This window comes from Lasioglossum baleicum, unplaced genomic scaffold (assembly GCF_051020765.1).
Source record: "Lasioglossum baleicum unplaced genomic scaffold, iyLasBale1 scaffold2388, whole genome shotgun sequence".
In the NCBI taxonomy this organism is placed as follows: domain Eukaryota; kingdom Metazoa; phylum Arthropoda; class Insecta; order Hymenoptera; family Halictidae; genus Lasioglossum; species Lasioglossum baleicum.
Window position 1 is genome coordinate 1 of NW_027471447.1, and position 25,126 is coordinate 25,126.

General features: G+C 53.7%; 2 protein-coding genes across 2 annotated transcripts; both read left to right on the plus strand.

The window, feature by feature from the left end:
* The first annotated feature begins 1,990 nt into the window (after positions 1–1,990).
* On the plus strand, positions 1,991–7,851 carry LOC143221428 (protein Wnt-10b-like). Its single transcript, XM_076446879.1, has 4 exons — positions 1,991–2,124; positions 2,268–2,521; positions 6,299–6,582; positions 7,288–7,851. Exons 1-4 carry the CDS (start codon positions 1,991–1,993, stop codon positions 7,849–7,851), a joined length of 1,236 nt encoding a protein of 411 aa, XP_076302994.1.
* A 6,765-nt stretch (positions 7,852–14,616) lies between these two features.
* Positions 14,617–25,083, plus strand: LOC143221429 (neither inactivation nor afterpotential protein C-like; the record flags this gene model as incomplete). Its single annotated transcript, XM_076446880.1, is given in 23 exon segments — positions 14,617–14,830; positions 14,901–15,082; positions 16,776–16,880; positions 18,626–19,017; positions 19,145–19,235; positions 19,314–19,409; positions 19,485–19,670; positions 19,746–19,934; positions 20,009–20,208; positions 20,396–20,736; positions 20,807–21,017; positions 21,080–21,221; positions 21,287–21,748; positions 21,879–22,168; positions 22,243–22,502; positions 22,634–22,708; positions 22,869–23,050; positions 23,137–23,333; positions 23,827–23,924; positions 24,389–24,480; positions 24,482–24,607; positions 24,709–24,908; positions 24,993–25,083. Coding segments are annotated over 23 exon segments (4,422 nt in total), but the record flags the coding sequence as incomplete, so codon positions are not given.
* Positions 25,084–25,126: the final 43 nt, after the last annotated feature.

The following is a 25,126-nucleotide window of genomic DNA, read 5'->3' on the forward strand; positions in this document are numbered from 1 at the left end:
GTTGCGCCAATTCCGCTCGACGTCGAATAGAATTCGTCGTCGCTGTTCCTCCCTGCCTCTCTCTTGATCTCGTTAACACCGAGAGACGTCTCCTCTCGATCCGTCGTCGAGCCGACGTGCTCTTTCTTTTTCGGAAGCTTCCACCAGGCCGCTTGCACCACGTGAACCCGAGAATCGTCGATCGACGATACCCCGAGACGAGACCGAAGGAAGAAAGCGACCCCTCGGCTTCGCGCGAAAATAAGAGAAGCAAAGCGATTCGATATCTACCGCAGGAATTCTCGCGAGTCACTCGTAACGAGTTCTCTCTCCGCGGGTATACCTCCATTAAACGCGAAATTCCGTTCCGTGATTCTCTCTCCCTGCCCCCCTCTCGCTCTTTCTCGTCTCTTTCCTCGCGAGCAAGTTAAATAAAACACGTGCATCCCCGACGCCATCTTGGATTCTTCGGCGACCCCTTGGATCATTGCAAAAATGCAGGACGCGCTCTGGCGTCTTCGACCTTTGATTTGCTCGACGATTTCCCACGAGTTCGGAGAACACGATCCAAAGATATGAACCGAGATCGACCTTCCTCTGCCTTATTACATATTTCCTCGATACGTAGTTGCACGCGCGGTGCTGCTCTCCTCTCTGCTACACGCGTGTTTACCCACGTACGTGTGGCCGCGCGCGCCGGCGGAGGCGCGTACACGAAGAAGCTGCACGATAAAGACCGCGCGCGGTCTATTTGTTTGCCCGGCGACGCGACAACGCGACGGGGAGAAAAAGACGCGCGGAGGAAGGGTAAAAATGAGAAACAACAAAGGAGCAACGGAGGGGAAAGGTAACGGGAGGAATCCGTGGACTCGGCCAGAGAGACTGTGGCACACAGGTACGCGATGTCTTTGGTAATTTGTTTCGAGGAGTAAAGATCATTAATCTGCTTTCGGTAGATCATCAATAGCGCGAAAGATAACAGCGATGCAACGGTGTATCGGTAATGGGAGCCCTCAATAACCTCTGCGACCCTAAAATCTCGCTCTTCCTCCACCGTCCTTTCCCACACTACGCAGAAACCGAGCTGCCAGGACCTTCTCCTCGCCACCACCACCACCGCCACCACCTTCCCCGCCTCCTCCGGATACCTTCTCCTTTTTCTTTTGTCCTCCAGATCCCTTTATATCTCTCTTTTCTCTCTTTTCCACGTTCGCGCGGGTGCTATACACAGCTTTTACTTTAGGAGAAGCTCGTCGACTAATTTGTACCCGCAGATAACCACAGACCCACCGAGAATCTTGCACCCGTCCGTGACATCCTTCCAGACTTCGAGAGACCTCGGGAACCCTCGGCAAAAAAATTGACCACTCCGACTGGCCGCGAGCAAATAAACTATTCCCTCGCGACGATTCCGTCTTTGCGACGATACGCGACGGACGTACACACCCTCGAGAGAGGACGCGGAACCGAACGCGATCCGGTGGAATATCGCCACCGCGCCCCTTTTTCATCTGGAAATTAATTAACACCGGGTAGCTCGTAACGCGCCACCATTAAGTAGAAGCTGTCGCTTAAGATAGCGCTTTAAGAGCTCTTCTTCCGAGATACGAATGGCGTTATCGCGACGATGCGAAAGGACACAGGACGAATGGGGGCTGGAAAAAGGGTAGGCAGTCGAAACGAGCGATACGCAGAGGCACGGGGATACGCGTACGTGTGTGTATACATAATATATATATATATACATACGCGTGTATAGATATATGTGTATATACGTGGCAGGAAAAAGACGAGGAGATATTATTCGGCTGGCTCTTTGAGAGCCTATCGCGTCTTTGACCTCGGCCTCGTAAAATGGTCTAAAGGAAAGCAGACGACGCGTGCTAGATGCAAACGCGTATCAAAGCAGCCGGTGCAACGAACCCGATCCCGCGGGGCTTATCGGTTGTACAACGGTTGTACGACGATTTTACGTTTCGGCTACTCGAAGCCAGGGTTCGATTAATCAACGATGAATCCAAAAGCGGCCGCGTTCGCGATCGGGAATTCGATAACGGAGGTTGAACACGTGGTAACAGTTGCGGAGAGCGAAACGAGGGATCGAAAGGAGATTGCGGCGTGCCATAAGCACGAGGAATGTCTTCGGCTAAATTCCCTGGACGCGGAATCACTCAAAGCGATCGAACGCGCGCGACGACTTTCACGAAAAACCGGCCATATCCGCGGATCGAACGGAACCTTCCCGGCAAGGGGACAAGTTTAATTGGTAAATTTCTGATGATTCGCAGCGCGACCTGCTTAATGAGCAACTCCGTGGACGATTGGGTGAGCGGCAACGCCGTGGTCTGCAACGGTATTCCTGGGCTAACGAAGGAGCAACGCGAGCTATGCCACAGAAATCCCGACGTGACGGTGGCCGCGATCAAAGGCCTGCAAATGGCGATATCCGAGTGTCAGCATCAGTTCATGTGGCACAGGTGGAACTGTTCATCCCTCACGCCCAGCAGCAGGACCCAGCAGAGCAGCGTTCTCCTCCAGAGAGGTAAGAAACCGCGGCGACGATGACGACGACGACGACGACGACAACGACGACCTAGAAAAGAGAAAAGGAAAAGACGGAGAAAGAATTGAAAGGGAACCGTGGGGGGACAAGGTGAAATCTTTTACGACGTCGTTGACGTCGACGAACCGGCGTAGGCGAGAGACCGTGTGCTTCCTTAAATCAGAATATACGGTGTGTGTGCCTCAGTTGCGACCAGCTCCGAGAACCTGTCCAAATCCACGGGCGGGAGCAGGAGGAGAGACCGGGAGAGGCCGGGCGAGACGAGAAGAAAAGAGATTGCCCCCTCGACTGTCCTATTCCAGTGTGACATATAAATTCGTCGTGGCGCGTACGTGCGTCGAAAGAGGAAACATATATCGTGTCGGAGGAGTGCGCGAGAGCGCGACATCGAGCGCACCTGACCTGAAAGCTTAACATCGTCCGCAGCCACGATCTCGGTGCCCGCCACGTCTGTCTTCTCGTTATCTCTCTCCGTGGATCGGTACACCTTTTTTTGCTCACCGGCCAACAGGAGGTGTCGATTCCACGACTTTTTCCCGAGTTATTTCGGCTGCTCCGCTTCTTCCACGACGTCGGCTCGCGAATCGCGAATCGCGCGCGGTGTGGTCTCCGAGCGAAGGGTAAACCGCGAGCGCGGCCACTCGCTCCGCTCGTTGTCCGATTCGCCGATTATCCGCTCGAGGAGATTCGCTGGATCGCGGCTCGAGTTCGACTTGGAAGTCAGAGGGCAGCAGCTTCCGAGAAACGGACCGTACTTCACCATTACCAACGGTGCGAGGTTTTTAAGGACGACATCGGTGGCCAGGTGAGGGTCCGCGGTCGTTCGAGAAATCCACCGTGTCAAATTCGTGCTGGCTACGTATCTCGAGGAGAACGCGCGTCGTTAAATCTCTCGGACACGGTCCTCTCGTTGCTCCTTCTTCCATTCTCTTGCCTCCAGGTCGCTCCGTTACCTTTCCCTCTCTCTCTCTCTCTCTCTCTCCCCCCCCCCCCCCTCGCCTCTCCCGCGCCCTGTCCTTCGCCACGTCTCACTTTTGCCACGTATTCGTTAAACCCCGGCAAAACGACTTAATGTATTATGAAATGTACACGAAACGGTCCTGCTGCTCTTTCTCTTCTTCTGGCTCGGCCCCACGGGCCCAGAGGGCCCACACAAGGCGACCTACTAGCAGCCCCGCGCGGTACTCGTCGCTCGTGCGTATTCCACGGGAAGGAACAGCCGCGGTGTTTACGATGGTAAATACAGGGAGGAGACTGGCCCCCGGGAGAGGAGAGAACTGGGCCTCTCTGCGAATTCCGGCATCTCCGATCGCCGGTGACGTTGAACGCGAAATCGCGTAACCGGACACCGCGCGATCTAGGCGACCGAGAGATAGGGATCGGGCCGGGAGAACGGCCGGGGACGATACCGGAGTCAAAGTTCGTCACCGAAGGGTTAAGAGAAGCGTTAAAGCGGTTCCGACGCGAGAGGGAAAAGAAGAAGGCACACGCTCCCGTAAACATTACCGAGCGCGTACCCGCTACGCTATCTATTGAGTTATCTAAACAGTGATTTGGGCTTGACATAGGGTAGCAGGGTAAGGCCTGTGCGCCATCCGTCACCGCGTGCCTGCGTCAAGAGCCGAAGAGTAAAGAGGCAGCCTGGCCCTCCGTTGTGCACCTCAGCCTCGTTCTCTTCTTCCTTCCACCTCGGCTTCTCCACTGTCCGACAGAAGAGACGTACAACTCCCCGTGGAGGATTTATTACGAGTCCCCTGTGCTCCTCTTACCACCGAGCAGCAGCAGCAGCAGCAGCAGCAGCAGCACCAGCACCAGCACCAGCACCAGCAGCAGCAGAAGCAGAAGCAGCAACAGCGAACGGCAGTTACAGTAGCTGGTGCAGCCCTCCAACGGTTATCTGCATTATAAAACAGTTGCTGCCAATAGCCGTATAAAGCGCGAGCTTTCAGCCACCCCTCCCACCGTCAGCCCATATAAAGAGCTGTTTTCGTTCTCTTTCGACTGGAAAGCCGGTCCTTGCCGGACCAAGAAGGTTATCATCCTCCGAAACCGAGCGCACGCGATATCCGCCGCGAGCGGACGCGCTGAAACACGCGCGAGCAGCCACGAGACGGGTGGAACCCCTCGATCGTTCTTCGTCGTCGACGTTTCTATCGGACCGACGATCTCCAAAAAATCCTCCTCCTCCTGCTGCTGCTGCTGCTTCTGCTGCTGCTGCTGCTTCTACTGCTCTTGCTCGATACCTCGGGGCGAGTGTCGACTGTTTAACGTCGCGCCGGGTTTCGTACGGTCGACGAAGGGCGACGTAATCGAGCACCGGCTGTCTTCGATCTCGTTCACCGAAACGGATCCGTCCTGTCGCTCGATCGTCCACGGATCCGTCGCGTCCGTTCCAGGACGATGGCCGTGAGTAAAAGGAGACATTCGGAGAGAAGCTCGGTGGAACGAAATCGCGATCCGAGTTTCACGGACATGGCGCTCGGGGATCGATCCGGCGATTGGAATGGACGCGACGAGAGCGGAGAAATTAGAGGGAACCGGTGAAAATGGCGCGGATAGAGGCGCAGTTTGTTGGCCGGGCCTTGACGCGAGTCGCGTTCGGAACGTGGTCTCGAAACGGAAGGAACAAAAGGGCTGCTTGTCGAAGGGGGACGACGTAACGACAGCGCAGTGGCTCATCGGGTGTCGAGAACGAATACCACAAATCCTTTCGAATGTGCCTTTAGCGCGTCTCCCCGGTATCTCGCTCTCATGAATACTGCAAATACCGCCCGGTATTCGTGGATTGGAGTAGCTCTTTCGTGGCCCGGGAGGAGGGGTAGAGTAATGTGTGGGCATTGTCGAACAGTGGAGGAGAAAGGGACAGTTTCGACCGCGTATTCCGTGCCCGCCGGCAGTCGTGTGTCGTATCGTTTGTAAGTTGACAGCCACCATTGCGGTTTGACGATCGGCCATCCGTCAATCCGACTCCAGCGACGCTTCGGAGACGAGAGGCCTTGGAGGTAGCGAAGAAAAAGTGCGTTTGACGTCGCATTACTTATCGAACTGGTCCAACCTAAACCTTTTATTCCTCGATCGGCGAATTTCCAAATTCTACCCGCGCGGGGACCGCGAGGCGGAATCCAGAGGACTCGGGCCACGCGTTCGCCGCATCTCCGCGTTCCACCTCTCGGCCTGGTCTGCTTCTCCGCGGCGTCTCGCTCTCGGCTGGAGATCGCGGCGGACGATTACGCGATCCTCGGACAGAGTCGCGAGAGACGAGGAGAGGAGAGAGAGGAGCGTAAAACGGGCGTAAAACGGCGGGATGGCCGGGATGGACAGAGTTTGGCATTGCGTCTTCGGGAACCCCAGCGTGAGATCGCTTATACATGCAGTCAATGAATGCCCGCCGGCCGCCGCTGCTGATGGCCACGCTTTGTTTTGACGGACGGCTGAATAATCTACCTCTGAACTTCGTCTGATGGCTGTCTGTCGGCCGATCCGTCCAACGATCCGTCGAACTCGCTACCGAAGCTCCTTCTACGGAAGCTCGGCTCCACGGTGTCCCGCTGCTTCGCGTTCTCCTCGCTCACGGTGGAAGCGACCAACGCGATCGCCGCTGTCGCGTTGCGTACGTTACACTGGTCCGCGGAGAGGAGGCCGGCGTCACCGTGGACGAGCAGCAATTTGCTAACCGGTCCGCGTGTCTCGCGATCGTGCAACCCCTCTTCGCTACCTACCACCCGTTTACTTCGAGGACACTGGTTGGTGTTGCAGGTTACAGGGAGACCGCGTTCGCGTTCGCGATTTCCGCAGCCGGGGTGGCGCACAGCGTGGCCCGCGCGTGCAGCATGGGACGATTGCTCTCCTGCGGATGCGACCCGTCCAGCTACAAGGGTAAGCCGCCTGCCAAGGCCAGGGGCACCCAATGGAAGTGGGGCGGCTGCTCTCACAACCTCGACTACGGCATGGAGTTCTCGAGACAGTTCCTAGATATGCGCGAGAGGGTCGGGGATATACAGTCGACGGTCAATCTCCACAACAATCAAGCTGGCCGCTTGGTAAGCCGTTTGATTAATCTTCCCTTTCATTCTCTTTCTCTCTCTCTCTCTCTCATTCCTTCTCCAGAGTCTTCCTCTCCTCGCGATAAATATTTCATTCCGTGACAATATACTTCTTCTCCCGGTATTTTTCTTCGTTCCATCAGGTTCCGCTGATTCCTCGCGTTTTAACGGTGATTCCTGCATGCCGGTGCTAGAGCAACGCGAAAAGAAAAAAAGAAAGGAAGGAAGGAAGGGAGGAAGGGAGGGCAGGGAGAGGGGGAGAGAAAAAGAAAGCGAGGAATAGGGGTGGAGAGGAGTAGGAGTAGAGCCGAGTCCGTTCCTCTCCACGGCGCGCCTCTCCACGCTCGGTCTCGCCTCGACGTTATTAAGACGAAGCCCGGGGCTGGACCACCCAGTCGTAGACTCATTAACTGTTTTGTACGCGACACCTCTTTGTTTAAAAGAAATTGCCCCCTTTCTCTTCAGCCGCTGTTCATGCGACTCTTGACCACTCGGCGCACTCGCTGCGCCGAACCGCGTTCGTAACCGTTCGTCGACAGCCACCGTCTACCACTTTCCCCTCCGACCCTTCCTTTTCTTCTTCCATCTCGCGGCCGCTTCTCCGTTTAATTCGCCACCACCCTCTTCTTCCTCTTCTCGTCGCGATCGCACCACCACCACCACCATCAACCACCATCGTGACAGATCGGTTGGCCGTTTCAGGCGGTGGCCAGCAACATGCAAGTGCGCTGCAAATGCCACGGTATGTCTGGTTCCTGCGAGCTGAAGACCTGTTGGAAAGTGGCCCCAGACTTCCGAATAGTCGGGAAAACGCTGAAGGATCGATTCCGGAACGCCGTGCTAGTCGCGCAGAGCAACCTGGGCAGCGTGACGCCGTTGACCAGAGTGAGAGGATCGCGAAGGAGAAGGCCGGACCGTCAGAGGCAGAGGAAGCATCGCGGAGGATCGGGAGGCGGAGGCGGCGGAGGATCAGGCGGCGGCGGTCGGAAGAGGAGGCCACGGGATCTCGCGAAACAGCTATTTTACTACCAAAAGTCGCCCAACTTCTGCGAGAGGGATCAGACCGCGGACATCCCGGGGACCGCCGGTCGGAGGTGCAACAAGACCAGCTCCGGCGGAGACGGTTGCGGCAGCCTCTGCTGCGGCAGAGGTTACAACGTCGTCAGACAGCGGCGCGTCGAGAGGTGCAGGTGTAAGTTTCATTGGTGTTGCTACGTGCAATGTCAGAACTGTACCGTCGAAGAGTGGATCACGGTTTGCAAGTGAAGGGAGTAGCCGATGGACGATGCAGCGACAGATCCGGTCGGTTTTTCACTGAGATTCGCGCGAAAATTCCCGACTATGCCGTTGTACGAGTCGGCAACCTCGTTGTCTCGTCGTCGAGACTCGGCTGATCTTCCGCGAGTACGACTGACGACGAGCGGGTTCGAACGGCGAGAGGCGCGATTTAAATTAGAAAACGGCCACCGCGCGAAGATCAGCCGAGCCGACGTCGACTCGTCTCCGTACTTTTTATTCGCGCTTAGTACACTTCCGAGACTCGTCGCCCCGACGCCGGTAATTACGCCGCGGAGCGTAACGCGACATAATTGTTCTTAATCGCGCGAGTTACGTAATTTAATTGGTAGATTAAGCGGGCCAATAATTTATTTATAACGTTGCATCTATTTAATTAGTAGATAATTTGAATATCCACAGCAACTGTAACACCTCCGCCACAGTATTATTAGACGAAGCAATGTGCGTGTGTAAGATTCGGAATGGGTGCGATTGTATACAATTTAATAATGCGCGTACAATAAAGAGTTCCTTTGACCGAGGATTGGCCTATTTCTTCCCCCCTTATGGCCGCGGCTCGGATCGCGACGGAATCGCGCCTCGATAGGCGGCCGATTACAAACGGTTCCCTTACACAGAAATCGCTCGAAAGCGTAACTCTTTCGGACAGATTTACAGATGACCGAAGCCTTTCCGATACTTTTATTCCTTCCACCGATAGATTCGTTCGACCTTCTTTTCCATCGATCGAACGATAAATTGTCCCATGTTAAAACCTTGGAAAAATCTGTGCCAATCCCACTTACATGCCACGCGAAAATACCATTTCAACGGTATTGCGAAACGTCGCGAGCGTATGACTCGCGCGATATCGTTTACCTCGCGTTTCACCTCTCGTTTCACCTCTCGCTTTCCATCCGCCTCCGACCTCCGTCACTTTTCTCCGTTTCCATCGCGTTTCCACCGCGATTATTCTTCGCGACAGAGAGCGTCGAGTTTCGCGAGCTCGACCGTTCGAGTAAACTCGCTGAAAGCCCCAGGAATTCACCGATGGCAAATTAGGTGACTCGAGACTATACCGGGTGACCAGGATTCCGATTAGATTAGCACCGAAATCGGACGAGGACTTTCCTAATCGCGTTTCCCGTCGGTCGCTGCTCGCTCCGACGTCGATAGAGGATAATCCAAAGCGTTACCATTCAATTTTCAAACAATCTCCGCGCGCACGGCTTCGACGTCTCTCCCTCGACAGTCTCTCTCTCTCTCTCTCTCTCTCTCTCTCGAGTCCGATGCTTGCGATTTTCTCGGTAATCCGCTTGCCTTCCGCGGGATTCCGCGCAGTTCCGCCGCTATTTTTCCGTTTCGGCGGGAAATCGACGCCGAACGCGGTAAGAAAAACCGCGAGGAGACGCTCTGGATCGCGACGTCGCGTCGCGTATTCGCATTAACCGCGGCTCCCTTTGACAACTATGCCAGTCAGGACGACCCTGAAGAAGCCGGGATAAAGCGCATTAATTTATCGCGCGACCCTCGCTGCTAGATCTTTTTCAAGGCGCATCGATCCAGCCAACGAGATTAGAAGCGGGAAAACGTCGCGGCACTTTTTTTCCACCGATAAATACCACAATGCCGAGAGACAATTATTCTCGCGTGCCCTTGCACTTCGCGATTCGCGCCGCGTTCGCCGATAATCCGCGAGGCTGGTACATCCTCCGAGCCGATCGAAACGCGAACGGACGTCGCGTCGCGAAAGCTCTCTTCTCGAGCGACGAGGAAGAACGGGGAAATTTATCGAAAAATTCGCGCTCGAAGGGAGAAGAGGGAGAAAGGAGGCAGGCGTGCTCGAAAGGAACGAGTGGCGAGGAAGAAGCGAAGAGAAGAGAAGAGAAGACTCATCTACATACGTCGAGAGAAGGAGAAAGAGTCGGGGCTGGACGACGATCTCGGGAACGAAATCAATGAGCTAACAGGCTTGCGAGTTAGCAGTTAGTTAATTAAGTCGGCGTTATTGGATCATGGAAGCCAAGCACCCCTCCCCGGCGGCACCCCCTCGACGCAATCGTGACTGCCGCCCTGCACGAGCGTCGTAGAGCTCGGCTCTTACTCCGGCACACGAGCATTGCGAACATTGCGAGGGTGGACGCCGCAGGGCCTGCACAACCTGCCAGACGTTTTAATTAGAGGTGAGTTTCATCGCGAGCCACGCTAAGAGCACCCCCCGTTACTTGTCCCTTACGAGTAAGTGTTTTGCACCTTCCGTGAAAACCCTTCGTTTCGCCCGTCGCTTCGCCCGTCGCTTCGCCCGTCGCTTCGCTCGTCGCTTCGCCCGTCGCTGGATCTTCCAAACTCCTCGTCCGCTCGAGGCAAACCGACCACGAGAATGACCAACCACGTCCCACCCATTCTCCTCCGCGAAAACCATCCTTTCCGCGATTTCGCCTCGCTTTCGCCAACACCGATCCGCGACTAGACGCCAATCCGATTCGACCAGTGGAATTCCACGATATTTATCCGGATCGTGGCCTCGAGCTCCGTCTCTGCTGCTCCTCGAGAGAGGAGCTCTCGGGATGCCAGAAGATCGCGAGCTTCCCTTGCCGGGACACCCTTTATCGTTTTCGGATCGCGCGAATAATGCCGTAATTAACGAGTCTCGCAGCACGCTTCGGCACAGAGGGGAAAAGAGGATGTTCGCGGAGAGTGTCGGCGAGGGCAACGGCGAGCAAGAGGAGGAAGAGGAGAGAAGCAGGAGGCGGAGGAAGAACGGAAAAAGGGAACGAGGTGTATATGCGAGGTGCTTTACGTTCCACGGTGCGCGACTGGAAGGTGCCGGAACATGTGTTTCAGGATGTTTTGCCAAGACGCCGGGAAAAAGAGAGAAGCGCGTAAATACGGAGAGAGAGAGAGAGAGAGAGAGAGAGAGAGAGAGAGGAGGAGGAGGAGGAGGAGGTGGAGGAGGGAGACGAGTCGCGAGCCCGGGGAAGAGCCGAGGAAGAGCCGAGGAAGAGCCGGGGAAGAGAGTCTTGGTTCGTCTCGTAGCCGCGCGGCTAGCACGGAGGTAAATCCAGGCAGGTGTCGTCTCGAGCCAACTTCGGCCGAGCAAGAATGACGAAGACGGACACGCGGTAGTCGGGCCGACGTATCGGTATTTCCAACGAGAGAACGAGAAGAGGCGAGCGCAGGGGGGAGCGGAGAAAAAAAAAGGAAGAAACGACACGAGGTACACGGTGGTAAGACAAGAGCGAAAGAAAGGGAAGAGAGGGAATAGCAAGCGCGAGCCGCGAGCTCGGAGAAGAATATAGCGGAAAGTTAAATGTTGCATGAGCTTCGAGGAAGAAGAACAGCGGCGAGATTCTCGGTATCGATTAACCCCCTGACGGAAATAACGTACGACCGGGAACGAACGAGCGATTTTTCGATCCTCGCGCTCGATCGCGAGAACAGCGACACCTCCGCCTCGGAATCCCAAAGAGGTGGACGCGTTATCTGCCGAAAGGATCGATCTCGGAGAATCTGTAAAAGGTAGCGGAGAGAAAAAGAGCCTGAAAGGCGGAGAGAAAGAGAGGATCGGTGGGCAAGAAGCGGAAGCCTCGTGCCTGACGGTGAAGACCGCGCGCGTCGTCTTCCACCGCGACGTCCTCTCCTCGATATCCGTCGCGGGCACCGATACGCGCCGGTTTTTCCCAGCCAAGGCGGCGCGACGCGACGCCGCACCGCGCCGCGCGATACGCCCCAACCAAGCCAGAGAGACGGTCGATTTGCGTCTATACTAGTTTTTCCGCGTAACGCAGCGACGAGAGGCGCGTCGCGTCGCGTTTAAAGGTACGAGACGAGACGGAGGAGCAGAAAAGCGAGAGAACGAGCCACTTGTCACCAGTTTACCGTGCTTTCCGGCGAAAGGAGTGTCGAACCCTTTTCAACCGGTCCGAACCGGTCGGCTGCCGATCGTTTTCGGCTTCTGCGCCTCTTTTTCTTCCTCTTCTTCTTCTTCTTCCACCGCCACTACCGGCGTCGCTGCTTCTTCCCAGGGATTCGCGGTGCTAACATTCCGGCGCTATAGCAGGGGACCTTCCTCGGACCAACCGATATCAACTTTCCCACACGGATCTCCTCCGATTCGGTCTCGTCGCACGGAGCAAAGCGAGATCCCGCGTCCGGAGTTTCCACCGATTTTCCCTTCGGATTCCGTTCGATTCCGATGGATCGGAGCGGATCGAAGCGGATCGGAGCAGATCGGAGCGAGGGGTCCGCGGCCGCGAGCCAAACTTTCCCACAACGAGCGTTTCGTCGCCCCCACTCGGCCCGTTCCCTTTTAAAGAGCGCGAGCCCTGCACGGGTTCGCGATCGGCCACGGCCGACGAGGGAGAGAAGAAAAGAGAGAGGACGTGACTCGCGCGCATCGCGGCCCACCGCGAGAACCGAGCCGAAGGCAAACAGAGAGAGAGAGAGGGAGAGAGAGTGGACCGAGTGGCACGGAAAGCTTTTTCTGAAATCACGGGACGACCCGTCCTTACCTCGCTACCCTTCTCCCTTTCTTCTCGTTCGTCTTCTCGCGACGCGCAGTCGGGCATCAATAATTTAACGCCCTGTCGTACCGATAAACCTGCACACCGCTGGACGGGCAACAACGAGGAAAAGGAAGAAGCCGAAGCGGAGGAGGAGAGCGAGGGACAAGGCGCGCTCTCGGTTCGCGAGACCACTCGGAGAAAACTCCGAGGGAGAGAGAGAGAGAGAGGAGAACACAGCGTCGTATCGCATACGAGCAGAAGAGAACCATCGTGTGGACATCGTGGATCAACCCGAGTTTCTTACGTCCGTTCGTTCACATATAGTCAGTGACGCGTCGCCCTCTCGCTCCCGCCTTCGCTACCTTCCCCTTTCTCCCTTTCCCTTTCCCTCTTCGATTACAAGCGGCAAGAAGCGGCAAGAAGCAGCATTACACGAGACACGCCGCGCCGACAAATCGACGGATTATGCCGGACGAGCGCCGACCCACCGGGAATAAATGAATTGGCTAACGACGCGAATCCTCTCGTTACTCGAACCCCGTCCCACGCCTCTCTCCGCTCCGCTCCGCTCCGCTTCTCTCCGCTCCTCTCCGCTGCGAGTTTTCTCGCGGCTGGCCGGGAGAGACCGCGGAGAGATCTAGGCGATTCGCGGCGCGATGGCGCGCCATCGATGGCGCGAGCCGAGAGAAAGCCCTCGGACGATCCTCTTGCTCGGCCGATCGCGGACACCGGGTCAAACGCGACCGACGTCGAGACGCTAAACTGCGCTAGTTACCGCGACCACTCACTCGGCTAATGAATTCGACCGGAGGATTACGCCGCTGTGACTAACGATCCGGTAACCTCGAGATATTTCAGTTTCGTGTCAACGAAGCTTATCAACTGCCCACGCGATAATGCATCGGTATACCATCGGGCAGAAACAACGGAGGTCCATCCGGCCGATCGATCGTGTCTTTGGTAAAGCCGCTAACCGAGCCACTCGTAACTCACGGACTCGGCTAGCCCATTAAATACTCTTACGCAATCCGTAGGATCCGATAAATGGGATGTGCATTACCCTGCAACGTTTCCGCAGCCCTACAAGTACCGACGGGGATGTAAACGGCGAAGGAAAAGCTGCGAAGCTCCGATGTTTGCCAATCAATCCGACTCATCCGAGATGAAATTCCTTTCTGTCGCTGCGTCATCGTCGTCGTCGTCGTCGCCACGCGATCACGTCGCGGTATCGTCGCGGTAAAGTCGCCGAAAAATCGCGGAAATCCTGTTGGTTTAACTCGGCGCGTTAGGGGTGGACGAAAGGTACGGAAAACCCGCAAGTTCCGTCGTACGTTGCCTCTCGTGGTTACCCAGCGGACAACGAATCGGTACAACTGTAACGACTTGGCGCTCGGGAGTAAAAGAGAAAGAGAGAGACAGAGAGAAAGAGAGGCGTAACAGACGGGAGAAAATAACGTTGCGAATCGGAGGGAGAGTAGAGGCGAGATCGAGGGAGGAACGCGATGATTTCCGATGGCGAGCCGAACGCGCGATATCTTTCGAATTCCTGGCGCAGCTTTAGCCTTACTCCCTCGTGGAAGCTTTCAGGAAGCGAGCTACTAATTAGCGATTACCACTCGTTCACGCGGCACTCGAGAAAGAATATAATTAGCACTCACCTTTGTGCCGATGCGCCGTGAAGCCCTCGACCGGCCGAACCTGGCCTCTCGTAAAAAATCCGTAGAGCGTTCTCTTCGAAGAGTCATTCTCGACCTTCTCGTCGTTCGAACAGATGGAAAGAGGCACCACCGCGGTCCTGCTTTCCCGTGAGTGTGAAGAGGTACGCGACCACCTCTTCCTGTGCCGCTGCATCGACGAGCACTCTATCGTGGAAACGAGAACAAAATTAATGAACTTTTTGTCGTTGCGGTTTCCCTCCGATGCGCCTAGCAGAGGCTTTCGCTCCACGCAACTCGATCGGAACCGTTTAAATTTTATTCCTTCCTTTTCCCTCACTTTCATCCTCTCTTTCCTCCTCCCATCCGCGGATTTCCATCGCGTCCACAGCGCGGCGGAATCGTTTCTTTTCCTCTCGATGCCGATCGATCCCGCGATTGTTCCACCCGCTGCTCGAAAAGGCGCAACATTTTCCTCTCGTTCGCTTTCATCCGTTTAAACGAGCCCGGTTCTTCACGATTTCGTTCTCTCTGTTCCCCTGTTTCTCGTTTCACCGTGTTTCAGCCAACGACGCGAGGAACGGCCGAGGAGGATGAGCGATTACGGGTACGAGAGGAGAGGCGGGAGGGAGCAGCAGCGGAGGCGAGGCGGAAACAGAGGTGACGAGGAAGATTTCGAGGAAACGGGAAGGAACACCATGCAGCGTTTGGACAGCATACAAGACCCTGGGAAACGTTATCTGCTGAGGGAGTGCATAGGCTCCGGCGTGTGCGGGGACGTTTTCGAGGCCATCGATCAGCAAGCCGGTACAGTCTCGCGGCACGCGGTTCGATACGCCTTCTAAACACCGATACTTGAAGCGTGGTACGTTCGCAGGAAACAAGAGGGTGGCGGTGAAGGTGCAGAAGCTCACCCCCGAGTCGCAGTCGCTGATCGTGGAGGAGTACAAGGTGCTCCGGGATCTCGCCACGCACCCGAATCTCCCGGACTTTTACGGGATCTACCGGAGGAGGTCCGGCAAGAAGACCGAGTACGATCAAATATGGTTCGTGATGGAGGTAAGAATAGAAGGATCTTTGCCCGCAGGTGCCTCTCGCGACCGCGGTGTTATCGCGTTCGACGTAGGTGTTGTTTGCCTGGAGAACGTTTATATCGCGTCCGAGCATCGATTCCGAGACACACCCGTAACTCCTCTAACATCGTAATTCTTCTGGGAAAGAAACGTAAAGGGACGAGACAGAGAAGGAAAGGATAGAAAAGGAAAGGAAAGGGAAGGAAAGGAGAGAAAAGGAAAGAAAAGTACGGAGACCGGGAACAGACACGGGAGAAGAAGAGCGAGGGTGGGGCCCGGGCGGTCGGGTGGGTGAGGAGGAAGAGAGAAAGAAAAAAAATGGAAAAAAGAAGAAAAAGGGAAAAAAGGAAAAGAACGGAAGGCAACGGCGATGGAAGAGTTGCTGTACTCGTACCCATGCCAGGACCCGGAGGCAATTTCAAGCATTTGAGACGGTCGAATACACGGATAATTTACGACACGCGCGGCCATTAAACAATCATTAAACTCGTTCGTGTACGCAGGTGAGCCCTGGCACGTCGCGGCCCTAATTTACGGGTGGACCTCCTCGGTGCGCCCGAAATATTATTACTTATCTCGAGCAAAGCGTCGATATTCGATTTAACGCATACGCGTGCACGTTCAACCTTTCGTGCTCCCTAAATACCAACGACGTTCCTCCGTCTCTCTTCCCATCCCTTCTTCCTTCGTCGCGATCTCTCTGCGCCGCGTTGCACTCGCCGATGCTCCTGCGTCCGAGCGAAATCTCTAATAGAGCGATGTCGCGAATCGCCCGTTCTCGACTAACCCCGCGTACCTGCGCCAACACCGGCAACACGGGCAAAGAAACAGGTGTATACGATAGGCGACGAAGAAAATAACGAGGATTTTGCGATAGAATCGGCACCGGCAAAAAGCTCGGTAAACGTTCTCAGAGGGAAGACCAGAGAGAGCAGTTGGAAAAGAGGAGAACGACACGCAACGACAATGTGGCAAAGATTTATCGCCGATGGTATTTCATATGGTATCACGGGCAGGTTTTACGGGCACGTATACAAACGGTAGACGAACTTTTCGTGCGGCCCTCGATGCGCTTTCGCCGGAAAGAATGCATCGACCGCGTGCATCGCGTGCTTGCCCGGTCCGCTTAAAGCTCGTACCGTACGACTAAATGCCTTCCCGTCCAGATTCATCGCGGCCACCGCGCCCCTTATGCGGATAAATTTACCGAGACGTGATTCAAATTTAATCGCAGCTTTCGTCCGAGCTTTCGGGATAAATCCGGGATCCGCGAGCGAGCCGCGAGCGGAGGAACCGCGACGCGCGGCTACTAGATATCGCGATCCCGCCGGCAATTACGCGTAATCTCGGGGAGAATTAAGCACCATCTCGGCTAGTACGATTTAAATCGCTTCCGCAATTCCGCGACCTACGAAACGGCGACGCAAATCGAAGATTGCTTTCCGTAAACTAACGATTACGATATAACTCGAGGAACAAGTACGCCGGAGTGACTCACCGGTGTATCTTAATGCCGCTTTTACGATCGCGCTACTTTCGGCTACCCATGCGAATGGAAAGCTACCACGCTATGGTGTTCTATCGTGGCTGTAGCGCGCGAGTGGCACGGTTAATTCGCATCTCGCGAGAGAAAACACGAGGACGAGGATGAATGATCGTTGCTATCGCGTGGTTCGCAGCTCTGCGAGGGTGGCACCGTGATGGACCTCGTGCACGGGTTGCTGGCCATGAACAAGAAGCTGCGCGAGGAACACATCGGCTTCATCCTGAAGGAAGTGATCCAGGTAAGTCTCGCGAAACTTACGAAGCGATTCGGCTGATCGCGATCTCGCGGTACCTCCCGCGAGCAAAGTTCACCGTTGCGATTTTAGAAAGCGTTTAGAGGAGGAGCGGAGGAAGAAAGGAAACGAGCGGAAGGAGCCGGTTCGACCTCTGCGCGACCCGGTCTCGCGCCACGGGCTAATTCGCCAGTGAGCGCCAACGTTCCCGCGAGTACTCGCGTTTAGGTAAATCGCTGGTGGATAGGAAAGACGGCGAAAGACGCGCGTCAATGGGTCGCGTTCTACGGCGTATAAATTACAAATAAGACAGGCGAGATAGCTGGCTAATTAACCTGCTCGGAAATGAAAGGCTGCCCGCTGGTTCGCGCACTCCAACCGAGTGGTGCATCCAACGGAGACCGCCACAACGCAAACACTTCCGTCCCGTTCTCCTCCGACGCGTACTCGCGCGTTGTTTCCTCCGTGTTAGAGCGAAAGACAATTCCGAAGAAGAAGAAGAAGAAGAAGAAGAAGAAGGTAGCCGCGGCAGAGGCGTAAGAACCCGAAGGATCAGCCGAGGGATAAACCGAGAGTCGCGACACGGACGAATCGAGAACGTTTCCCGCCTGGAGCTGTGTAATTTTAGCAGGGATAGAATTCGCTCGGTCACAATGGGATAATGCCACGTAATTCCGCTCTCTTTCCTCGCGGAATATAATTTCGCTTAATATCGTAGGAGACGTTTCTCCGACTCGGTGCGCGTTCTGCGGGCGTCGCGGTCCGCGGAACAACCGCGGAAACGAAACAAACACGAGGAAACGATTAGAAAAAAATACTGGACACACCGGAGTGGACGGGTGTCATTTACGCGTCAAACGTTGCAACCTGATCGGCGCCGAGGGTAAAACGCGCGTTTCCGTTTCGAATCGTGCGTCGTTTCCTTTCCGTTCGGTATACCCGATACGCGGTCGCGGTTCGCGGCTCGGTTTCCCTGCAAAAACACCGGGACCGCGTAAAATCGATGGGTTCTGCTAATTATCTTCGCCGTGAGAACTTCGTGAACCTGATCCCTCAAACCTCGACGAACTCGCGCGTGAATACTTCCTATCTTCGACGGTTCTCATCGATACCCTCCGCGTTTCATCCACCTGTCGGCTATTCTCTTTCGCTTCGCGAAGAAAACGTGTTAACCGAATCTCTGCCCTGCGTCTCGTACGTTCCACGAGAGAGCAAGAGAGAAAGAGAGAGAGAGAGAGAAAAGGAGAGAGAGAAAAATCATTTTCTTGAACCGTGAAACGTTCGATTTCCGATCGAACGCGATTATCCAGCAAGATCGAGGAATCGTTTTCGAAGTATATACACCGTACACGTGTAGGATTTCCTGCGTTCTTCGTTCTTCTCCTCCTCTTTGTCTCTCTCCGTTCGTCTTACCATCCTTTCTCGTAAAGTGCACGCAACCCCTTCTTCTTCTTCTTCTCCTCGGACGTCGCCTTCTTGTTCGCGTTGGTACGTGTTCCATGGGCCCAGTAGCGATTCGTCCACGGTCGCTCGTGCGGTAAATCAGGCCACGTTGACGTTTAATGCCGGCAAATTACACGCGAAATAAATGCTCACGAAGAACGAGGTACCGGTGTCTACTCTCTCGACGAAATCGCGCTTGCGAGCAGCGAAAAGAGAAGAAAGCCGAGCCGGAGATATTCGATCGCGCTTTGTCCGGCCCTCGTCTACGCGTTCTCTTTCGAATCTTAACGGGCTACCATGTTTCTCAGGCGCTGATTTATCTGCACGAGAACAACGTGATGCACCGTGACATTCGCGGCAGTAACATTTTGCTGACCAAAGAGGGAGAGGTGAAGCTGGTCGATTTCGGGCTGTCGAGAATGTGTCAAGGCGAGATGGGAAAGAGGTACACGTGCATAGGATCGCCGAGTTGGATGGCACCGGAAGTGGCGATGAGCAAAGGGGCCGGGTCCAGCGGCGGATACGGAAACAGAGCGGACGTCTGGGCGATCGGGATCACGGCGATCGAGCTGGCGGACGGGAAGCCGCCGTTCCAAGACATGCATCCCACCAGAGCCTTGTTCCAAATCGTTCGCAATCCTCCACCCAATCTCTACAGGCCGTCCAACTGGTCGCAAAATTTCAACGACTTCATCGCCGAGTACGTTTTCCTTCCTAACGAGCTCTTTCTCTCTCTCTCTCTCTCTCTCTCTCTCTCTCTCTCTCTCTCTCTCCTATCTTTCTCGTCGAGAAACCCCTTCGATACCGTTCTTCTTCTGTCGTTGCAGGTGCCTCGAGAAAAACCCCGAAAACAGGCCGTTCATGGCGGAAATAGCGGAGCATCCCTTCCTGGCGGATTTGCCTCAGAACGATTACTTGGTAAAAAAAAAAAAGAGGACCGCGAAACGAGGTGCGAATGTCGAATGAATGTCGCGATAACGAGAACGATGCTTGCAGCTAACTCAAGAGATCAAGGTGCTGATGATGGACGCGTGTGCGAAAGGTAAACAGGAGAGGAAGGCGGAAGTGATAGTCCGGAAAGGTTTCTTGAAGGTAACGTTCCCGAGTAGACCCCTCGTTGCGAATGTGAAAAAGTAGCGAACGCGCGGTAATTTCTCCCCGATTCAGGTTCATCCAACGGACCCTCTGGAACCTATGTTCATGGAGGACCTGGCCGCGCTCGAGACCCTCACGGAGGACGCCATCTTGGACGAACTGCACGAGAGATTGCGGCAAGGTTACTACCACAGTTTTATCGGCGATATCCTTTTGATCTTAAATCCAAACGAACAGCAGGACATTTACGGGTCGGATGTAAGAATCGTTCACCGAGCGAACCAGCCCGGGCGGGATCGGCGTTAAATTCAATTCTCCCGTTGATGATTGCAGTATCACACGAAATATCAGTTCAAGTCGCGATCGGATAACGCGCCTCACATATACTCGGTGGCCGATAGCGCGTATCAGGACGTGCTGCACAACGAGGAGGCCCAGCACGTTCTGTTCGCCGGGGAGAGTAACTCCGGGAAAACGACCAACATGATGTATCTCATCGAGCACCTGATGTACCTGGGAAAAGTAAGCGATTATCAGCCAAGTCGTGTAAACAGAGGAAGCCACCATGCGACAGGTGTTTGTTCGTTTGATTTCAGAGCTTGCAAGACATCGGGGCAAGATTAATACGAGCTATCAGAGTGATTCACGCTTTCAGTAACGCTGCCACACCCCTAAATCCTAATTCGACCAGATGTGTCCTAGAAATACAAACCACGTACGGATCGTCCGGGAAAGCCTCCGGCGGCATATTTTGGTTATATCAGCTAGAAAAATGGCGCGTTTCTACCCGCGACAGGTTAAGATCGGGTCCGCTATTTACGCTAGCGCGCATTAGGTTGCCCTGTTACGCGGATTTCGTGCGGCTAGAACTAGCAATTTACTCGCGTATTAGATGCCGAGATTGCGTTGCAACTTTGGCGGTAGATCTGATCGGTGCGTTTATCCATTGGCCACGGTAGTCACGAGATATATCTCCTCGACAGAAATCAATCGAATTTCCACGTGTTGTACTACTTCTACGACGGCCTCGACAGCACGAGCAAGCTGAAGCAGTATCATCTACCACCGGGGCGGCGGTTGCGTTACCTCAGGATAAGCGAGAAGGGAACGGAACGCAAGCGATCGTTCAAGGTTCGCAACGATCCGCGTGGCAACGTCGTCAAGTTCGAGGAACTGAAGGAAAATCTGAAAATCTTGGAGATGGAGGAGTATTACGAAACGATCTGGAAGATACTAGCTGCGATCTTGACTCTCGGGGAAATCCGATTCGTGGAAGGGAACAACGGAGAGGCTGACATGGACAACAACGACGCGGCGACCAAAGGTATATCGGCGTACGTTATTTCCATCCGGTCCGCGATGATCGATAATCCGTGTCGTTTTCCGTGTTGCAGTCGCGCAGCTTCTCGAGCTGGACGAGAAAAAGTTCATCTGGGCGTTGCTGAATTACTGCCTGATCGTGAAGGGAAGCGTGATACGCAAGAAACACAGCTGCGAGGAAGCGAAAGACGCGAGGGACGTATTAGCCAACACGATCTATCAGCGATTAACCGATTGGATAATAAACACTATCAACCATAAATTTACGGTTTCGCGGTCTTTATTGTGAGTTTCGAAACGAGGCTGACTAACCATTCGGAATGATCTAAAACACCTGTGCCTTTTAGCGGTGACAAATATGCGATTAACGTAATGGACCTCTTTGGATTCGAGTGTTTCTCGGTAAATCGGCTGGAGCAGTTGATAGTGAACACGATGAACGAACAGATGCAGTGCTATTACAATCAAAGGGTATTCGCTTGGGAAATGGTAAGGCAACGCGAGACCACCGATAGCGCGATAATCTTCCAAACTCTTATGATCTTGGCCCGTAGCAAGAGCAAGAGGAAGAGGAGATTCCGATGCAGCGTTTGCACTTTTACGACAACAAAGACGCGATAGACAGGCTATTGAGCAGAGACAGAGGTTTATTCACCACGATCGACGAGGCGTCCAAGAACATGCTGGATTATCAATACGTGATAAACAAGATCCAGCAACGATCGGATAGTATTTACATAAAAGCAGTGAGTTCTCACGAATTTACCGTCGCTCATTATACAGGAAAGTTGCTTTACGACGCTAGCGAGATCCCCGAGAAGAATCGAGACTTTGTCCCGCCGGAGATGATCGAGACGCTGAGGCAGTCGACCGTCGAGACGGTGAAAGAGATGTTCACGAACAAGCTGACCAAGGCCGGAAGCTTGACCGTGGTGATCGAAGCCCCGAAAGTCGCGGAGACCACCACGACCAAAGGCAAATGGGGCGCGTTGATGCAGGAAACCTCGAAACCAAGGGTGAGATTGCTTAATAATATCTGTCAGTTTTTATCGTTAGGCAAGAGAGAAACGAAAGGCGCGTGGTCCGGCGCAATGGAAAGATCGAATTGCGGGAACTGTGATTATCCGCGGATTATTTTCTAAACAGAAGTTTAACACCGCGTCGAGGGGACAATTCTCGCAGTCACGGAAAATGAGAACGTGCGCGGCCACGTTTAAATCGACCAGCCTCGAGATCCTTAAGAACCTCTCGTTAGGTGGCGGAAGCGGTGGCATTCATTTCGTCAGGTGTATAAGATCCGATCTGGAGGGTGCGCCTCGTGGTTTTTATCGGGACGTTGTCAGGCAACAGATCAGAGCACTGGCTGTTCTTGACACTGCCAAAGCCAGGCAGCGCGGTTATCCGCACAGGATATCTTTCCCGGAGTTTCTTCGAAGGTAGATCACTCGCTTCCACTCCGTTGCTCGTAATTACCTTGTCCGTCCACGCGACAGTGTTCTTTAACCCTTAGGTATCAATTCCTGGCGTTCGATTTCGACGAGAACGTCGAGATAACCAAGGACAATTGCCGGCTGCTGCTGATCAGGCTGAAGATGGAGGGCTGGGTAATCGGAAAGTCGAAAGTGTTTCTAAAGTATTACAACGAGGAGTACCTGTCGCGCTTGTACGAGACGCAGGTGAAAAAGATCGTAAAGGTGCAATGTATGATGAGAGCGTTTCTAGCGCGGAAAAACATGGCGTCGAAAATCACGAATATAAGGAAGGATCTCGGTAGGTAGACCGATCGTCGAGAGAAGGAAAATTTGGTGCGAGCCGATTCCCCGATTCGTCGCGTCTTTCGCTTTTTGAGAGGCTCGTGCTTTTTCCATTCGTGACGAGAAATTTAACGGGTATTGTTTCAGTGAAGAAAGCGTCCATAAAGAAGAAGGAGACGGTGGAGCTGTCGGAAGATCAGGCAGCGGTAATGATTCAGAAAGGTAGGAAAAGGACAGCGAGGTAGCGAGGGGAGAAAGAAATTTGGTTTTTGACGAGCCTGATAGTCGCTATTGTCTTTTATTACATCCGATTACTCGTTCGCGATGCTCTCGGGACTTTCGGTTCTTTCTAATTCCAACGATATGTTGCATGGGGAAATAGCGTACAGGGGTCATGTAGTGAGGAAGGAGACGGCGCCGCTTCTTGGGAAGGAGAAGATGGGTCCGGAGACGATAGACATGATGAAATTCTACAGCAGCAAATGGAGGTCGAAGAGCATGTTCCAAGTCCTCCTACGGTACCGTGCAGCCCGCTATCAAGACCTCGTGCAGTTTTCGCAACAAGTGAGTGTGCGTAGTGTGGTGGTCGGATGAGAAAGGACTGGCTTTCGCTGCGGAGAGAAATTTCACTGGATATCTTTCTCGAACAGGTGCATCTATTCAATCAGGCGATGATAGCATCTCTCACAGCGACGAATGATCAAATATCTATAGATAAAGTAGATTCGAACATCTCGTCATCCGCATACTTAGGCCAGTTGAAACCACCCCAAGTGCACAAGTTACCTTTCAATTTTTATCATGAGTTCCCTTTTCCCGTCACGGCAATGGAACTGAAAGGTCTTAGGTGAGTGGATTTCACGTTGTTCACCGATATCAGTGTCTTTTCTTTTTCTTTTTTTTTTTTTTTTGCATTAGACGTAGTAGTACGAGGAATCCCACCAATGGTGCCAAATCGATAGCAAAGCTTAGACAAGAAAAATTGTTCTAATAAAATTAGTGTCGACCCTCATCACTAGAACGTCGTCCGCCATTGATTCGTACCGTATGTAGTTGTCGCATAGTTTTCCGTGCCTTGGTCGCGCTTTGTTGCGTAACTTGTCCGTAAGAAAGACATACTAGGACAAAGACTCAACGATACGCACTTTGCGTTCACAGTTTTATACATGTTTCTTGCTTCTTTGTTATCCACGTGTGCCGTGTTGCATTTTTTGTATGCGCTCTGTTTTGTCATTATTTTTCGTTCTCCGTTGTGTGCCGTCTCTACCTCGAAGTAAAAAGAGTCCGCTTAAGAACTCTTCGGAGACTTGTGGCGTCAACTGAGAAATACGTTCTCGCAGATCCGCGTCATCGGCGTCTGACGACGAGCACGAAGCCTGGGACGCGCCATTACGGAGAAAAACAGAGCCGTGGGCCAACAGGAACAGTCGTACCAGAGGTGCCTATCATATTTTGTTTCGTCCAGTCGAGCTGCGTCGACAACGACACTCGATCGTACGCTTTTACCCGCGCGAGAACGGAATTCCATTTTTGAATACCTCTTTCGTACACACCTCGAATATCGCTCTCCTCTCTATTTGCCCGATTCCAGTTCGTCGACTACGCATACAGGGTGTGCATACGAATCGAGTTTTCTAAACGAGAATGAACGATAACCACTTCCCGTGACCACTCTGTGTACGTAATTCGACCGACTCGACGCGGTTTCATCCCGTAACACTATTTCGCTTAAGAGCTGCGTGCTGGGAGTCGAGAAATAATACGAGAAATGAATAATACGAGAGAAAAAAGAAAAAAAAAAAAAAACGAATGAAAAGATAAAATCTCGATTGCCTGAGCCGAGTGGCGACTCTTTTCCTCGAAGAGAACTCACTCCCCATCGGATTGCTCTGCATTTTTCAGACGTCGAGGTTCAAACAACGAACTCGCCACATCGAGTGGCGCAGTCGATGGCCGAGGGGCAGAGTCTGATCGACACTCCGTTTTCCAGAGACCCCGAATATCTCGGTCCGATGTCCTCCAGACGAGTCGTCCCAAAGCAGAATGGATAACTTTGGGTCCCAACGTCCATCAAGCAGCCGTAGTCCCGTACCACCTGCTAACGCTCATAATCCTCGCTCAGTAAGTCTCACTAACCACTCGTCGGCCACTCGATCCATTTCTCTATTACTTTTCTCCTCTGTGTTCGCGGCAATATCTCGTGGCCATCTCTCGCTTTCCAGAATTACGATAGTACCGGATCGATACGCTCTAGAAAACACGCACCGCCTCCACCTCTTCCGTTTAATCAATCACTACCACCCCCGACGCGCAGCTCCGACAATTATAGCTCAGATTTCCGAAGTAAAAACACCATAGAGATTTCCAGCCATGAATGGGAAGTCGAGGATAAAACTAACAGGAGTAGCGGCAATACTAATCGGTTCGAACACGTTACGATGAATTTTCGTTCGGCAAACAGCCTCGATAACATTACTCCCGCTTGCCTTTCTCTCTTTCGTTTCAGTATCAATCCGATTCAGGAATTGCAGATGATAGGTCGCAAGAGTAACTACGACAGTAACGAAGATACCGACGAGCCACCGTTCAATTTTCAGGTAAGAGAAAGAAACGTATAAACGCGTTAATCGACGAGACTAA

Excerpts from the sequence above, each read along its gene's own strand:
- LOC143221428 (XM_076446879.1), top strand. The coding sequence starts at position 1,991 with ATGAATCCAAAAGCGGCCGCGTTCGCGATCGGGAATTCGATAACGGAG. Across the intron at positions 2,125-2,267 it reads AAGCACGAGGAATGTCTTCG|CGCGACCTGCTTAATGAGCA; the intron begins GCTAAATTCCCT and ends GATGATTCGCAG. Across the intron at positions 6,583-7,287 it reads ACAATCAAGCTGGCCGCTTG|GCGGTGGCCAGCAACATGCA; the intron begins GTAAGCCGTTTG and ends TGGCCGTTTCAG.